At 37.4% G+C, this 18,727-nt stretch overlaps 1 protein-coding gene, 3 long non-coding RNA genes and 1 pseudogene across 4 annotated transcripts; all 5 read right to left on the bottom strand.

The window, feature by feature from the left end:
- Positions 1-1,667: 1,667 nt before the first annotated feature.
- Positions 1,668-2,249, bottom strand: LOC124451225. Its single transcript, XM_047001850.1, has one exon. The coding sequence runs from the start codon at positions 2,247-2,249 to the stop codon at positions 1,668-1,670; it is 582 nt and encodes a 193-aa protein (XP_046857806.1).
- A 48-nt stretch (positions 2,250-2,297) lies between these two features.
- Positions 2,298-14,708, bottom strand: LOC124451667. The gene is made up of 3 exons (XR_006950609.1): positions 14,522-14,708; positions 14,239-14,435; positions 2,298-2,630 (listed from the first exon to the last, which is right to left on the bottom strand). It is a non-coding gene; the product is annotated as an uncharacterized LOC124451667 (long non-coding RNA).
- On the bottom strand, positions 7,077-11,226 carry LOC124451669. Its single transcript, XR_006950611.1, has 3 exons — positions 11,201-11,226; positions 7,472-7,531; positions 7,077-7,166 (listed from the first exon to the last, which is right to left on the bottom strand). It is a non-coding gene; the product is annotated as an uncharacterized LOC124451669 (long non-coding RNA).
- Positions 9,730-10,221, bottom strand: LOC124451668. Its single transcript, XR_006950610.1, has 2 exons — positions 10,024-10,221; positions 9,730-9,804 (listed from the first exon to the last, which is right to left on the bottom strand). It is a non-coding gene; the product is annotated as an uncharacterized LOC124451668 (long non-coding RNA).
- Positions 14,709-16,135: 1,427 nt separating the features above from the next.
- The window catches only part of LOC124451224, a 62,741-nt pseudogene continuing 60,149 nt past the window's right edge, over positions 16,136-18,727 (bottom strand).

Raw genomic sequence — 18,727 nt, 5'->3', positions numbered from 1 at the left:
GGTTACAAGACAAATCTTGAGATTTTTCGGAATTACGATTACGAGCCACCGGATAAAAGCGTGAAAATGAACGAATAAAACATATTAATACAAATTGTTTGTAAAATAATGTATATCTAATCTCCAAATAGAATATTTATTATTTATTGGGAAATTTCTACTCGCTGGGTGGAAGTAGCGGGACCGCTAGCTACACCACTGGTTGTTACGACCGTCAATTTTCCGACAAATGTATCTAATGTATGTTTGATATTTGAACTGTAAATGTTTTAAACAACGTAAATAGTTATTTCTTCTGTCTTTTGATCATGGTTTCATAAAGAATCATTTATTTTTAAATATATATGAGATATTAATTCATTTAAAGAAACTCAAAAAATATCATTCATTTGCTTTCTCCAAAGATTCACCAGAGTAAACGAAACCATTTGTCAAATATTTTGATTTTCCTCATTTTAACAATTGTTAATGAAACTTAGAAATAATTTCAAGAGAAAACGAAACGGTTTTTGTAACTTTAAAATTTCGGCGTAATTGTTCGGCAACAAAAGAAGCGTCTTGAACGTTATTATACATCTTACTAGTTTAAGTTTGCTAGAAGGTGGTCATTAGACAAAATTTTGGGGGCAAAAATAATAATTGAAGATGAAATACTAACTTTATATCTTTGCTTTACATCTGTACGTTGTCGTGTTAACTAAACTTTAAATATATTCGAAAAGAAAACAATCTTATATCATGACGTGGCAAGTATCAAGCTCATCACTGATTTAAAGTTATTTATTAACCAATCTTTCATTTACGTACGAACCTCAATTTTTATAGTGGACGATTTTTAATAAAAAATAAAACATATCTTTTAGTCATGGTATTGAACTTAATATGTAGTTTTGGAATGGATATAAACATTGGTTTGTTATGCAGTTTTAGTCATACCTTATCTAAATATTTCAGAAGCAAGATTGTTATATCAGTAATGCAGTTAAAAAAATTACCTTCATTTTAGAAATACGACTTCATATACGACGACCTTGTGGACAAAATTATGCCTGCTTTAGTTCTTTACATGTCACATATCTAACAAAGATGAAAGATTTAATATAACGAACGCGACCACATACATAACAGTTAAAAATGATGATCATAATTCATACCTTATTGTAACATCAATTTTTTATCCATGTAAGTTTTGTTACATAAACACTTTTAAATAGCGAACGAAGATGAAGAGTGAGTCAGGATCGCCTTCAAAAAACAGTATTATAAAACATTAATGACATCTATGTAGAACATTCTAGTGATATAACCAAGTATACATCACTGACTAAAAACAATTGTTATAGAAATAAAAATACATAAACAAGAACCTTGTCGAGGAATGCGCTCCTCAGCTGGTTCACTAACACTTTTCGTTTTGAACCTTTTATTTTACAAGCTAAACAAGCTACAAGTACACCACTGGAGTATTTTTACACTATCTATTAGAGTTAATTATTTACATGTATTTATACTAACGGTAATTACAACAAAACATAAGTCGAGCTTTCCTTTTAAGTCATTAGCAGTACTCACTCTTTCATTGCGTTTCAAGTTCTCACGCGTTGCAACAAAAAAGAACTAACTAAACAAACAAAGAACTTACAAAACGTACTTAAAACATAAAAATGTTAAAGTGAAACTAACATAGTTACGACAATTTTATTGCTAAGTTCAAAAGAATGCAATATCCCACACACACCCCTCCTTGAACACTTATGGTTCAAGCATTGCTGAGGTTTTCTACTTAGAGAGTTCAACGCTGCGGCTCGACGAAATACTCGTGGCCTTGCTTCCTCGCCAACCTGACTAGATTCACCTTTACAAGCCTTATTTTTACGTGTCTCAACCTCATTCAAACATTCTTCACTTATTTCCAAGGGATGCAGCTTTTGCAGTGGCCTGTTTAAAGCCCTTGATCGTCCCTTCTCAACCATTCTAACAGTTGCACCCCGAACGACCCCATCCTTACCCTTAACCAACCTCTCCATAACAACTAACTTCCAAAAGCCACGCTTTAATCCTTCATCATAAACTAACACAACGTCTCCAACCTTTGCAATTGAACCTTTCACCTTACCCTTTCCTTTGTGAATCTCTCTTAAATTCGTTAAATATTCTCTTCTCCATCGATACCAAAAATGATTTCTCAACTTAATCATAAATCTGTAAGGTTTACGAAGGCTCTTAGCCTCATCTGTATCTTTATCCATTGTACATATTACATCGTCAGATAAAGAATCTAATCTATACCCAAATATCAAGTGTGAGGGTGTCAATACTTCTCCGTCGGTCTCGTCGTAGTCATAAGTCAACGGTCGTGAGTTAACAATTCCTTCAATTTCAATCAAATTTGTGAGAAGTTCGTCGTAAGTCAATTTTGCTTGTCTTAAACTTTCCTCAACGCTCGCTTTACTGTCCCTACCATTCGCTCAAAAAACCCACCCCACCAATGGGATTTTTTAAGATTGAAGATCCATTCTACGTGGCTTTGTGCTAAGTACCCATGCTCTTCTTCATTGTTACGTAAATCCTTAAGTAACCTAGCTTTGAATGTTTTCGCGTTGTCCGAAACTATCAAACCTGGACGTCCTCTACGAGAAATAAATCTGCGTAAACACTTGATGAAGGTGTTCGTTGACAAATCTTGTACTAGATCTAAATGTACAGCCCTAGTGACACAGCAAGTCCAAAGCGCAATGTAAACTTTCCATGTTTCTTTCTTTTCCTTAACGTACAACGGTCCTGCAAAATCTACTCCAACATTTCCGAACGGAACTGCCTGGCGTACTAGAAATTCTGGTAAACTTGCTACTTCTGGACTAGGAAACGCTTTCTCTTCATGTCTACTACACTTCAAGCACTTTCCTATTATACTCTTTACGACCTGTCGACCCTTTGTTATCCAAAACCGCCTTCTAACCTGAGCCAAAGTTACTCTAAGCCCACTATGTAGAACTCTCTTATGAAAACCTTAACGATCAGAGTGGTGAGTGGATGTGCTCTAGGCAATGCTACTGACTCTCTACCTTCTAAATCTAAGTCGGCGTTTTTCAACCTTCCCTGACATCTCAACAAATCATCCTTTTCTACAACTTCAAGTTCACGTGCTAATTGGTCGTAATTTCCCTGCAGACGAAGCTCATTCTGTGCTGTCTTCAACCACACCCTTTCTGCCTCTCTTATCTCGAAAGCTTTTACAGTTCCTTTCCTCATCGCACTCATATCTTTGCCGGCACGCAAATTGTTAATAAAACGTAGAATATATGCAGTTACTCTGAGCAACTTGCCAAGATTTGCAAAACGCTCTATATTTAAAAAATTTGTAATGCTACATGCATTTCGTGTCACTTGGGTTACCATTACTGCCTTTCTTATGTCTTGGCACGATTCTGATGTCTCTTTGATCATGCAGTTAGCTAGCCAAAAACCTTCCGAACTTGATAACCATGGGGGACCCTTCCACCACAAAGTGCTTCCCTTAAGCAAAGACGCGCTGCAATCCCGCTATCCTATATCGGCTGGATTTTGTTCCCCTGGGCAATGTTCCCAGCTTGGCTTGTCGCTCAATTTCAAAATCTCATTAACGCGATGTCTGACAAATTGTTTCCATTCACCTTTATTTTCAATCCAACATAACACAGTCTTACTATCTACCCAAAATCTACATCCAGGGGCCGCGGAAGTATCTCAAAAGTGGGGGGGCACTGACCGAAAAGGGCATGTGAGTTTGCAGCTTACTGTTTTAGTATATTACAGATATGCATTGCTTCATGAATCATGATTAAGTTTCAAAGTCTGCGAAATATTGGTAGACATTCTTAGAATGCTATGCGTATTCTCTACTATTAAAATTTCCCAAAAAATCTAACCCTACGTTCGTTTTTGAGAACAAAGTCCTTAGCTATTAAACGTCCTTAGCTATTAAACGTCGCTGAATTGTCCTAGGAGAAAAGCCTTTTCACCATTATGACTGAAAGTAACAAAGTCTTGACGCATCGCTCTTTTACAGAACAGGCAATGGTGCCTTTTGTCATGCAGTATGTGACACATGTATATTTCAAAAATTCAAAAATATGGAAGACGGACAAGTTCGTACATTCGACGATCCTGCTGTACTGGGCTTATTTCTAGGCGAGTGCTTTATTTCTTCTAGGGTAGGATGGTAAGGCTGTCGGCCTGTACAGCACAAACGCGTACAATCGAGTCCTAGCAAACATTCCGTTGACTCAATTTGCATAGGTCCTACCAATAGGGCGGTAGTCGTGGAACTTGGCAAAAACGCATACGTTAGGTTTTGAGAAGGTGTGTGAACTGGTTCGGTCGGCGGCGCGACTAGTATCTCTGAAGACGATGTAGAGTCAGATTCGTGAGAATGAGGAGATAAACACGTTGATGGAGTTTCTGTAGCTGACGGCAGTGTCAAATTAGACCTAGAGTCGATGTTTTGGTCAACAACGTTCTCTGCTGGAGCACTACTAAAAAATCTCGTCAGTTTTCGCATCCTTTTAGCTGTTTCTACAAGCTCTTTTTCCTTTTCTCGTTTTCGCCTAGCAGTTCTAGGCATAATGATTTCGATTAGAAGTGATTTAAACCGCAAAAGTTTCAATTATTATGATTGATGAATTGTCAACAGTTTTGTAGGACCAATGGCCTGAAAGACAATACGACGGGAGCAATGCGTTGCCGTAGAATTTATAGTCTCATGTGGATCATAAATTGCGACTTCTCATTGGTTAAGTTACTGGGCGGACGCCTGCGAAGACAACCCCAATCGACAAACGCGATTTTTGATCCATCTGGGTAATCAAAATCAAAAACTAAGCTATAGCTGATTTCGCATGATGCCGACAGACTTTGTTCTACTCTCGGGGCTACTTGTATCTAAGAAAAACTTTATCAGTCCAATTTTACCTAAAACAAGGGCATTTCTATACCATGAAAAAGGGCACTTTCACTCCAGAAAAAGGGCACATTTTCCCCTGTTGCAAAAGGGGGGGCACTTGCAATGCCCTCCCGGTTCCGCGGCCTCTGTCTACATCTCAAGTTATGAACGTCTGATCCTAGTGCAATCAAAACAGTAGACATTAGTCTTGGATCAAGGCTGACATAAGTTCTAGACGAGGAATCGTCTGTGCCTTCATTGGAGCAACTCTAGTCTTCGATATAGGCACCATTTAATTCAAAGACAGTAAATTACAGCACAATAAGCTTTAACACTAGCATCAGAAAATCCATGCAACATACATTTCATTGGCTTATCTATTTTTCCATATATACATCTGTTAACAACAATCTCTTGTATTATGTTCAAGTCATTTATCCATGCATTCCTTATATTACACATATTGCTGTTAATAACACTAACCCAGTCTAACCCTTCCTTACAAATATCCTTGATAAAAATTTTGATTGTTACCACAATTGGACTAACTATTCCTAATGGATCGTAAAGAGTAGCTAAAATACTTAAGATGATACGCCAAGTCGGCTTGAACCCCACTACCTTTGATGCAATTTGGCGTATTTCAAAATGAAAAGTATCATAATGAAAATTCCATGGAAGGCCTAGAATCCTTTCAAATTTCGTCTTATTGTTAGCTCCAAAAGTGCTTTTCGCAAAAGAGTCTTCTTCGGCTTGTGAAAGAGAATTTATAACAGACTCACCCTCTTCCCGTGAGATCATTTTACGAACTTTATAACAGACTCACCCTCTTCCCGTGAGATCATTTTACGAACTTTATAACACACTCACCCTCTTCCCATGAGATCATTTTACGAACTTTATAACAGACTCACCCTCTTCCCGTGAGATCATTTTACGAACTTTATAACAGACTCATCCTCTTCCCGTGAGATCATTTTACGAACTTTATAACAGACTCACCCTCTTCCCGTGAGATCATTTTACGAACTTTATAACAGACTCATCCTCTTCCCGTGAGATCATTTTACGAACTTTATAACAGACTCACCCTCTTCCCGTGAGATCATTTTACGAACTTTATAACAGACTCACCCTCTTCCCGTGAGATCATTTTACGAACTTTATAACAGACTCATCCTCTTCCCGTGAGATCATTTTACGAACTTTATAACACACTCACCCTCTTCCCGTGAGATCATTTTACGAACTTTATAACAGACTCATCCTCTTCCTGTGCGATCATTTTACGAACTTTATAACAGACTCACCTTCTTCCCGTGCGATCATTTTACGAACTTTATAACACACTCACCCTCTTCCCGTGCGATCATTTTACGAACTTTATAACAGACTCACCCTCTTCCCGTGAGATCATTTTACGAACTTTATAACAGACTCACCCTCTTCCCAAAAGATCATTTTACGAACTTTATAACAGACTCACCTCTTCCCGTGAGATCATTTTACGAACTTTATAACAGACTCACCTCTTCCCTTTGAGATCATTTTACGAACTTTATAACAGACTCACCCTCTTCCCGTGAGATCATTTTACGAACTTTATAACAGACTCATCCTATTTCCCTTGCGATCATTTTACGAACTTTATAACACACTCACCCTCTTCCTGTGATCATTTTACGAACTTTATAACAGACTCAATTCTCTTCCCGTGCGATCATTTTACGAACTTTATAACACACTCACCCTCTTCCCTTAGATCATTTTACGAACTTTATAACAGACTCACCTCTTCCGTGACATCATTTTACGAACTTTATAACAGACTCACCTCTTCCCGTGAGATCATTTTACGAACTTTATAACAGACTCACCCTCTTCCCGTGAGATCATTTTACGAACTTTATAACAGACTCACCCTTCCCGTGAGATCATTTTACGAACTTTATAACAGAATCACCCTCTTCCGCGATCATTTTACGAACTTTATAACACATTACCCTCTTCCCTTTGCGATCATTTTACGAACTTTATAACACACTCACCCTCTTCCCTTGCGATCATTTTACGAACTTTATAACACTCACCCTCTTCCCAAGCGATCATTTTACGAACTTTATAACACACTCATCCTCTTCCCCGATCATTTTCACGAACTTTATAACACACTCACCCTTCCTTTGATCATTTTACGAACTTTATAACAGACTCACCCTCTTCCCGTGAGATCATTTTACGAACTCTTATAACAGACTCACCTCTTCCCATGCGATCATTTTACGAACTTTATAACACACTCACCCTCTTCCCAAGTGATCATTTATGAACTTTATAACACACTCACCCTCTTCCCGTGTGATCATTTTACGAACTTTATAACACTCACCCTCTTCCCGTGCGATCATTTTATGAAATTTATAACACACTCACCCTCTTTCCCAAAAGATCATTTTACGAACTTTATAACAGACTCATCCTCTCCCGTGAGATCATTTTACGAATTCTTTATAACAGACTCACCTCTTCCTCAGCGATCATTTTACGAACTTATAACACACTCATCCTCTTCCCGTGAGATCATTTTACGAACTTTATAACAGACTCATCCTCTTCCCAAAGATCATTTTACGAACTTTATAACAGACTATCCTCCTCCCAAAGGATCATTTTACGAACTTTATAACAGACTCACCCTCTTCCCCAAGGATCATTTTACGAACTTTATAACAGACTCACCCTCTTCCAGTGCGATCATTTTACGAACTTTATAACACACTCACCCTCTTCCCTTGCGATCATTTTACGAACTTTACAACAGACTCATCCTCTTCCCGTGCGATCATTTTACGAACTTTATAACAGACTCATCCTCTCCTCCCGTGCGATCATTTTACGAACTTTATAACAGACTCACCCTCTTCCCGTGCGATCATTTTACGAACTTTATAACAGACTCACCCTCTTCCCGTGCGATCATTTTACGAACTTTATAACAGACTCACCCTCTTCCCGTGAGATCATTTTACGAACTTTATAACAGACTCACCTCTTCCCGTGCGATCATTTTACGAACTTTATAACAGACTCACCCTCTTCCCGTGAGATCATTTTACGAACTTTATAACAGACTCACCCTCTTCCCGTGAGATCATTTTACGAACTTTATAACAGACTCACCCTCTTCCCGTGCGATCATTTTACGAACTTTATAACAGACTCATCCTCTTCCCGTGAGATCATTTTACGAACTTTATAACAGACTCACCCTCTTCCCGTGCGATCATTTTACGAACTTTATAACAGACTCACCCTCTTCCCGTGCGATCATTTTACGAACTTTATAACAGACTCATCCTCTTCCCGTGCGATCATTTTACGAACTTTATAACACACTCACCCTCTTCCCGTGCGATCATTTTACGAACTTTATAACAGACTCACCCTCTTCCCGTGAGATCATTTTACGAACTTTATAACAGACTCACCCTCTTCCCGTGCGATCATTTTACGAACTTTATAACAGACTCACCCTCTTCCAGTGCGATCATTTTACGAACTTTATAACACACTCACCCTCTTCCCTTGCGATCATTTTACGAACTTTATAACAGACTCACCCTCTTCCCGTGAGATCATTTTACGAACTTTATAACAGACTCACCCTCTTCCCGTGAGATCATTTTACGAACTTTATAACAGACTCACCCTCTTCCCGTGAGATCATTTTACGAACTTTATAACAGACTCACCCTCTTCCCGTGAGATCATTTTACGAACTTTATAACAGACTCACCCTCTTCCCGTGCGATCATTTTACGAACTTTATAACAGACTCACCTCTTCCAGTGCGATCATTTTACGAACTTTATAACAGACTCACCCTCTTCCCGTGCGATCATTTTACGAACTTTATAACAGACTCATCCTCTTCCCGTGCGATCATTTTACGAACTTTATAACAGACTCACCCTCTTCCCGTGCGATCATTTTACGAACTTTATAACAGACTCACCTCTTCCCGTGAGATCATTTTACGAACTTTATAACAGACTCATCCTCTTCCCGTGCGATCATTTTACGAACTTTATAACAGACTCACCCTCTTCCCGTGAGATCATTTTACGAACTTTATAACAGACTCACCCTCTTCCCGTGGATCATTTTACGAACTTTATAACAGACTCATCCTCTTCCCGTGAGATCATTTTACGAACTTTATAACAGACTCATCCTCTTCCCGTGCGATCATTTTACGAACTTTATAACAGACTCACCCTCTTCCCGTGCGATCATTTTACGAACTTTATAACAGACTCACCCTTCCCGATCATTTTACGAACTTTATAACAGACTCATCCTCTTCCCGTGCGATCATTTTACGAACTTTATAACAGACTCACCTCTTCCCGTGAGATCATTTTACGAACTTTATAACAGACTCACCTCTTCCCGTGAGATCATTTTACGAACTTTATAACAGACTCATCCTCTTCCGTGGATCATTTTACGAACTTTATAACAGACTCATCCTCTTCCCGTGAGATCATTTTACGAACTTTATAACAGACTCATCCTCTTCCCGTGCGATCATTTTACGAACTTTATAACACACTCACCCTCTTCCCGTGCGATCATTTTACGAACTTTATAACACACTCACCCTCTTCCCGTGAGATCATTTTACGAACTTTATAACAGACTCACCTCTTCCCGTGAGATCATTTTACGAACTTTATAACAGACTCATCCTCTTCCCGTGCGATCATTTTACGAACTTTATAACAGACTCATCCTCTTCCCGTGAGATCATTTTACGAACTTTATAACAGACTCATCCTCTTCCCGTGCGATCATTTTACGAACTTTATAACACACTCACCCTCTTCCCGTGAGATTATTTTACGAACTTTATAACACTCACCCTCTTCCCGTGAGATCATTTTACGAACTTTATAACAGACTCACCCTCTTCCCGTGAGATCATTTTACGAACTTTATAACAGACTCATCCTCTTCCAAAAGCGATCATTTTTACGAACTTTATAACAGACTCACCCTCTTCCCGTGCGATCATTTTACGAACTTTATAACATACTCACCTCTTCCCGTGCGATCATTTTACGAACTTTATAACAGACTCATCCTCTTCCCGTGCGATCATTTTACGAACTTTATAACATACTCACCCTCTTCCCGTGCGATCATTTTACGAACTTTATAACAGACTCATCCGCTTCCCGTGCGATTATTTTACGAACTTTATAACACACTCACCCTCTTCCCGTGAGATCATTTTACGAACTTTATAACAGACTCACCCTCTTCCGTGCGATCATTTTACGAACTTTATAACAGACTCACCCTCTTCCCGTGAGATCATTTACGAACTTTATAACAGACTCATCCTCTTCCCGTGGATCATTTTACGAACTTTATAACAGACTCATCCTCTTCCCGTGCGATCATTTTACTAACTTTATAACAGACTCACCCTCTTCACGTGCGATTATTTTACGAACTTTATAACAGACTCACCCTCTTCCCGTGCGATCATTTTACGAACTTTATAACAGACTCATCCTCTTCCCGCGATCATTTTACGAACTTTATAACAGACTCACTGTCTTCCCAAAAGCGATCATTTTACGAACTTTATAACAGACTCACCCTCTTCCCGTGAGATCATTTCACGAACTTTATAACAGACTCATCCTCTTCCCGTGAGATCATTTTACGAACTTTATAACAGACTCACCCTCTTCCCAAAGGATCATTTTACGAACTTTATAACAGACTCAATCTCTTCCCGTGAGATCATTTTACGAACTTTATAACAGACTCACCCTCTTCCGTGCGATCATTTCGAACTTTATAACATACTCATCCTCTTCCCGTGCGATCATTTTACGAACTTTATAACAGACTCACCCTCTTCCCGTGAGATCATTTTACGAACTTTATAACAGACTCACCCTCTTCCCGTGAGATCATTTCACGAACTTTATAACATACTCATCCTCCTCCCGTGAGATCATTTCACGAACTTTATAACAGACTCATCCTCTTCCCGTGAGATCATTTTACGAACTTTATAACTCACCCTCTTCCCGTGCGATCATTTTACGAACTTTATAACAGACTCACCCTCTTCCCGTGAGATCATTTTACGAACTTTATAACACACTCACCCTCCTCCCGTGAGATCATTTTACGAACTTTATAACAGACTCATCCTCTTCCCGTGAGATCATTTTACGAACTTTATAAAAGACTCACCTCTTCCCGTGCGATCATTTTACGAACTTTATAACAGACTCACCTCTTCCCGTGAGATCATTTTACGAACTTTATAACATACTCACCCTCTTCCCGTGCGATCATTTCACGAACTTTATAACAGACTCATCCTCTTCCCGTGCGATCATTTTACTAACTTTATAACAGACTCATCCTCTTCCCGTGCGATCATTTTACGAACTTTATAACAGACTCATCCTCTTCCCGTGCGATCATTTTACGAACTTTATAACAGACTCACCCTCTTCCAGTGCGATCATTTTACGAACTTTATAACAGACTCACCCTCTTCCCGTGAGATCATTTTACGAACTTTATAACAGACTCATCCTCTTCCCGTGCGATCATTTTACGAACTTTATAACAGACTCACCCTCTTCCCGTGCGATCATTTTACGAACTTTATAACAGACTCACCCTCTTCCCGTGCGATCATTTTACTAACTTTATAACAGACTCATCCTCTTCCCGTGCGATCATTTTACGAACTTTATAACAGACTCACCCTCTTCCCGTGCGATCATTTTACGAACTTTATAACAGACTCACCCTCTTCCGTGCGATCATTTTACGAACTTTATAACAGACTCATCCTCTTCCCGTGCGATCATTTTACGAACTTTATAACAGACTCATCCTCTTCCCGTGCGATCATTTTACGAACTTTATAACAGACTCATCCTCTTCCCGTGCGATCATTTTACGAACTTTATAACAGACTCATCCTCTTCCCGTGCGATCATTTTACGAACTTTATAACAGACTCATCCTCTTCCCGTGCGATCATTTTACGAACTTTATAACACACTCATCCTCTTCCCGTGCGATCATTTTACGAACTTTATAACAGACTCACCCTCTTCCCGTGCGATCATTTTACGAACTTTATAACAGACTCACCCTCTTCCCGTGCGATCATTTTACGAACTTTATAACAGACTCACCCTCTTCCCGTGCGATCATTTCACGAACTTTATAACAGACTCATCCTCTTCCCGTGCGATCATTTTACGAACTTTATAACAGACTCATCCTCTTCCCGTGCGATCATTTTACGAACTTTATAACAGACTCACCCTCTTCCCGTGCGATCATTTTACGAACTTTATAACAGACTCATCCTCTTCCCGTGCGATCATTTTACGAACTTTATAACAGACTCATCCTCTTCCCGTGCGATCATTTTACGAACTTTCACGCTATTACTCAACCATTTTCGCAACCAAAATCCTCCATTCAACAACACTTTTTTCGATCATTCAAAGACGCACTATTCTTACTCTCCTTGCAAGATGCATTGTACACCACTCTAACCTTGGTACTTTTTGCTTCTTTTCTGACAACTGCGTGGTGTGGTAAATAATGTACTCTCTCTGGTTTCTCTATTCCAAAGCCATCATCAGAGTATAAATATAATATATTAATCCTAACACGGTTTTTAATATGCACATGAAAAAACAATAGGATTAATATATTATATTTATACTATGATGATGGCTTTGGAATAAAGTCGAAACACGCTGCCGAGAAATATGGTGAGAATCTCTCGTCCATACGCAGTTTTAAGAGATTTGACTCGTCTCCAATCTCTGTGGGCTTGGTAGCTCAACAGGTAGAGCGGCGGACTCGAAGGTGCGAGTTCAAATCTCGTCTAAGTCACATGTTTTTCATAAACATATTAAAAACTGTGTTAGGATTAATATATTATATTTATACTCTGGTTCTCTAATTCAACCACTTTCTCTATTATTCCGGATTCTAAATGCTCTCTTTGATTATCTTATCATATTCGTTTAAGGTGTTTGAGTCTTGTCTCAGTTTTGTCAATTGTTTTCATAACGTTTCACACTGACGTTTTTGTTTGAGGGCAAGGGATTGTGGTGATATAGTCAGACAATAGTTGGTACTACTTGAGTCAGTCATTTTCAAACGAATAAAAGGATCATTAAAAAAATACATAAATTATATTGAATTCTTTGTGGCTTTAACCGTTTTGTGCTCATAAAAATTGGAAAAAGTGAAAAACAGCAAAAGAAATGTGCAACAGACAGTTTTTCTGGCCAAGTGACCTGGCTTGTCGTAATATTTATCAATTTATCAATAATAATATGGACGATGTAAAACTTATCAGTATAAAATAGTATACGGGAAGAAATTTTCATAATAATCAAAACAAGTGAAGTATCTTTCTCTTTCTGTAAGCACGAACATTACTAAAGAAGTAAGAGCATGGTAAAATGGGAACTATTTACGTTAAATTACGCACATGCATTTGTCATGGGAAGTTTAAAGCATTGAGTTGCTGAGGAAGACTTTCTTTCCAATCGTCGCAAAGAGGAAACTTTGTAATTTTATCTTGTTGAATGTTTAGTATATATAGAGGCTGCAAACGCTGTTTCTGGTTGTTTCAATATGCATTTTGATGGTCGCATTTTATCGACGCATTTGATTAATGCATTGTAACGCATTGAGTTGAAGTCTTAAAAAGACGAATTGGATAAGCATTTTTTGATTTTAATGCTCGTGGTAATGAACCAACGTTTGTCTCAAAAGAATCGTGATTTAGCATCCCGCACAACAGAAAGCTTAGGTTGTGCGACAATGGCACTATAAATCTATAATTATCTATCAATGTGGTAATGTATAATTGATGCAAATCGTTCGTGGTTGATTTAAATAATAAAATATAGTCGTTTTGATTGATAAACAGATCATTTGTGTTTATATGATGAAACGCAATTTGATAAACTAAGCATAAATATATATTATCGTATTGTCCAATAGATGTAGCGCTATTCATCTTATAGTTTCGTTTCACGTTGATTTTTCTTTTCTCAGAAGTTAGAATCGTCTTATATACGGCATAATATCATCTGTGTATCTACTGAAAATGTTGATGCACAGTCAATAAATCCAAGTGAACGAGTATTCTGCCATTTAGTCAAACCTTTGATACAATACAACGAGTAGCTAAACAATACGGCTTTAAAATCAATGTTTTACACATTTTTACTCACCAAATATGACCAAAGCGACTATTTCTTCTTTTCCACACTTATTATTTCGTTCCACAACGTAAAGTCACAGTTTTATATTGAAATATTTCTTCAATTTTGTCTTTAATCGTATTGTAATGTACACATCATTGAAATGCATGGGATGGGCTCATCACGAGATCATTCTGATTTACTTCCGCACTTGTAACTGGATACAGCTGAAATGTAGACAACAATCATGTTCATTGCCATATATGGTTCTCACCAGATTTATATTTTTGCAGAGACTTTACCAATAAATTACCGGCGAAGAGATCAGTTGCACGAACGTCGAATAACGCTATCATTATTGAACAGAGTAGCAACGTTTTTGAGCGCTTCAAAAATATCTTTAAAGGGAAAAATCAACGATTCGAACAGGACAATAAATAATATACAATATTGGTTCTAGAATTGCAAAGTTTCATCATCATAAACAAAATATAACCATGCACATTCACAAATTTAAAAAACTACTATCCAATGGATAACGCTATCCACGCTTCGTGCAACAGGCTACAGTATAAATTTAAAAAACTACTATCCAATGGATAACGCTATCTACGCTTCATGCAACAGGCTCCAGTATAAATTTAAAAAACTACTATCCAATGGATAACGCTATCCACGCTTCGTGCAACAGGCTCCAGTATAAATTTAAAAAACTACTATCCAATGGATAACGCTATCTACGCTTCATGCAACAGGCTCCAGTATAAATTTAAAAAACTACTATCCAATGGATAACGCTATCCACGCTTCGTGCAACAGGCTCCAGTATAAATTTAAAAAAGTACTATCCAATGGATAACGCTATCCACGCTTCGTGCAACAGGCTCCAGTATAAATTTAAAAAACTACTATCCAATGGATAACGCTATCCACGCTTCATGCAACAGGCTCCAGTATAAATTTAAAAAACTACTATCCAATGGATAACGCTATCTACGCTTCATGCAACAGGCTCCAGTATAAATTTAAAAAACTACTATCCAATGGATAACGCTATCCACGCTTCATGCAACAGGCTCCAGTATAAATTTAAAAAACTACTATCCAATGGATAACGCTATCCACGCTTCATGCAACAGACTTCAGTATAAATTTAAAAAACTACTATCCAATGGATAACGCTATCCACGCTTCGTGCAACAGGCTCCAGTATAAATTTAAAAAACTACTATCCAATGGATAACGCTATCCACGCTTCATGCAACAGGCTCCAGTATAAATTTAAAAACTACTATCCAATGGATAACGCTATCACGCTTCATGCAACAGGCTCCAGTATAAATTTAAAAAACTACTATCCAATGGATAACGCTATCCACGCTTCGTGCAACAGGCTCCAGTATAAATTTAAAAAACTACTATCCAATGGATAACGCTATCCAGGCTTCATGCAACAGGCTCCAGTATAAATTTAAAAAACTACTATCCAATGGATAACGCTATCCAGGCTTCGTGCAAAAGGCCCCAGTATAAATTTTAAAAAAAAATTGAAAAGAATAAAGGCCAAAAATTGTCCAAATGAAAATGGCGAAACTGTTTTTCCGAAATTCCAGGGTCAAAGATCAAGAGATGTATGATGTAATAGGTACTAAGCACCGATCGGCACAACAGACCTTCAATTTCATATTGTCGTATTGTAAAGAATCTACGAAAATTTGACAAAACTTTTAGTTTCAATACATGATTAACTTCATATATATATATAAAAAATAGCTCCTTCCCTTGAAAGAGACATCGTTCCTGCAAGTTCAATATAGTACGAGAATATTTTTTGTGAACTTTATATTATATCTGGTGTAGGTGACGTAATATTGAAAATAATAAAAAATTAGACAAAAAATGTAAAAAACATATGTCGTTACCCTCGTTAAATTTCTCAAGGATATATAATTCCCTCATTAAATACTTTAACAGTTTGACATTACTTTTATAAATATCTTTATAATTTGTATTTGAACGTTTACATCAGTATTTATACCAGTAAAGCAACTACAAATAGTCTCGATAATTCTGTCAATTAAACGCCTCTCTGGTTCAATGGAGTCAGGTGTATCGCCAACAATATGACCATAAGCAATGAGTTTCTAAGAACAAAGAATATGATATATAGACCGTTTCTAAGAACAAATAATATGAAATATAGAACTTTATATAAGATGAATACATGACCTACATAGATATATGGAGGGATAAAGGATTCTGGTGAAAAGACGCATGGGAACTTGGAGGATTGGATACGAGTAAGTACTGTGGATAGATAAGGATAGCAATAATGACAAATTTTTAGAAGTATGGATCCTCTAGCTTATTCTGGGAGGAATTTAGGAGGAAACTAACAAAAAATGTTCTGTAGCAACTTTATTTTGTGCTATCCAATTGTAATGGCTTAGAGATAACGAAATGACAATGTTTCCGAGATTAAATCTATTTCTTACAACTAAAGACTCCAAGTGTCCTAACACATCAAACAAAAACAACTTACTTGTATACAGTCATGTGCAATGGTAATAATCCTGGCACATTATGTTTGACAAACTTTTTCATTAATTAAATTTATTGCTAACAACTAAAGATGCCAAGTGTCTTTTCTGTATATTACATATTCTGTGCTTCAGCTAAGAACTTTGTCATGCCACCAAGGGGAACTCTGGTATAACAACATTACAACCAAGCAATATATCTCAGTATTACCTACAATGACCGTAATTACAACTGACCTGTAATTCAGCCATAGTATCTTCATCTTCTCGCTTGCTGGTGCTTGGGAAAAGACGACATTGTCGATCAATTGGATAAGTTCCAATTGAACGACACACTTAATGATCAATGAATTGAACAGCATCCTCTCCGTCTGCACAACTAAAATAATGAGATGATTTTACGACGTTAAAGTACATACATGAAAAAATTAAAAATGACACTCGGGTGTTGGTTGAACATTTCCGTATTCACGTTCAGACGATTTTTTCATTTGTCGGTAAAAATCGAACTTTTGAATATGCCAAACAAAGGGCTAATTTATCTTATTAGAAGATTTTCAAACGCATATATCAATTATACGTTTTGCTAAACCTTTCCAATAAACCAAAGTAAATTAAACACGTAAATGGCAGCAGGCTGTGACAACAAATTATTAATCTCAATTGATTACATAGTTACCTGGTTCGTGTTCTTCGACAGGTTCAAATCGTAAACTAAGCGTACTATGTAAACTAATGCTGTCTTGTTCTTTGGTTTCTTCAACTGTTTCTTGAGGCATTTCCTCCTCCGTTTCATTCAAACCTTTTGACGATTGCTGACCATCTTGTTCGTCCTCGTCTGAAAAATAATACGGAAAATTTTTCACTTGTTATTCAAAGAATGCAAGGTGTTGGTCCATACGAGTTAAAGATTCACACGAGCTAAATTGCAATATGCGAACTTTTGCTTCATATGAGCTTTTGGTTCAAATGAGCTTTTTTAATATACGAGCTTTAGCTTACCATGAAATATTTTCCAATCTCATAATCATGGAGACAATTGAAGCAAAAATTTTCCTTTAAAAGAATTCACAAACTTTTTATTTACCTTCCGGATATTTGGGCACGATATCATCCTCCAGGTCGACAGGTGACATTATCTACAATATACGTCAATTTTAAGAGTAATAAATACATAAAACAAACAGAATAGTTATGAAAGTTTGTCTATAATTTTAGAGTGTCGGGCTTTAAAACATCATAAAAAATACTGAGGGGCGGATTAAATGATCCAGGTAGCCGGGATTCAGCCAAGCGTTAAATCATTTTGGCAAATGGAAACAATTCAATACTTATCATCAGATAAATTTTCTCAAGCAATTTCACAATATTCTGATTCAATAACTACGCAAAACATTTAAAATTAAAACAACCAATTTGCCATAATTTCATAATTACAAACCGAATGACGTGTGGCGCTTCGCAAACAGTTGTAATTTTAAAGCTTGACGTTTTGGCTCTTTTCAATCCCTTGAAATCATCGGGGCTAGCTCGCTATCCGGGCCAGATCGCTTCCATATAATGAGGCCCTAAGTGTAACTTACCTTGAGTGGTGATGACGCAGGGGTGACATCAGGTGTGGGTAGACTCATTACTTGTTGGTCAGCGGGTCTCCATTTCAATAGTTCGTGAGGTACGGTTGATTCAAATATCGTCTTTACACATTTACATGTCTTTTCCCAGACGTCTTCGGAGAACGTGTTGCCATTGGATATGACGAGATTTTCCAAACAATTGGTACCAGACCTCGCTAACTGCTCGTTATCTAAAGACATGTATTGAATGAACGAGCAAAGCAGAACATGGTGTTACAAAGCATTTACAGTCGAACATGTAAGAATGTCTGATACTTCTTGTATATTAAAGTACCTCAAACCAAACCAATAACAAACTATCATATTTTAAACCAATCACACACTCTCATACTTAAAACCAATCAC

The sequence above is a fragment of the Xenia sp. Carnegie-2017 genome, unplaced genomic scaffold (genome assembly GCF_021976095.1).
Source record: "Xenia sp. Carnegie-2017 unplaced genomic scaffold, XeniaSp_v1 HiC_scaffold_24, whole genome shotgun sequence".
Taxonomy (NCBI): domain Eukaryota; kingdom Metazoa; phylum Cnidaria; class Anthozoa; order Malacalcyonacea; family Xeniidae; genus Xenia; species Xenia sp. Carnegie-2017.
This window is presented reverse-complemented; position numbering and strand designations above follow the sequence as displayed.

Bases quoted from the DNA above. Each gene is read 5' to 3' on its own strand.
- LOC124451225 (XM_047001850.1), bottom strand. From the start codon at position 2,249: ATGGATAAAGATACAGATGAGGCTAAGAGCCTTCGTAAACCTTACAGA.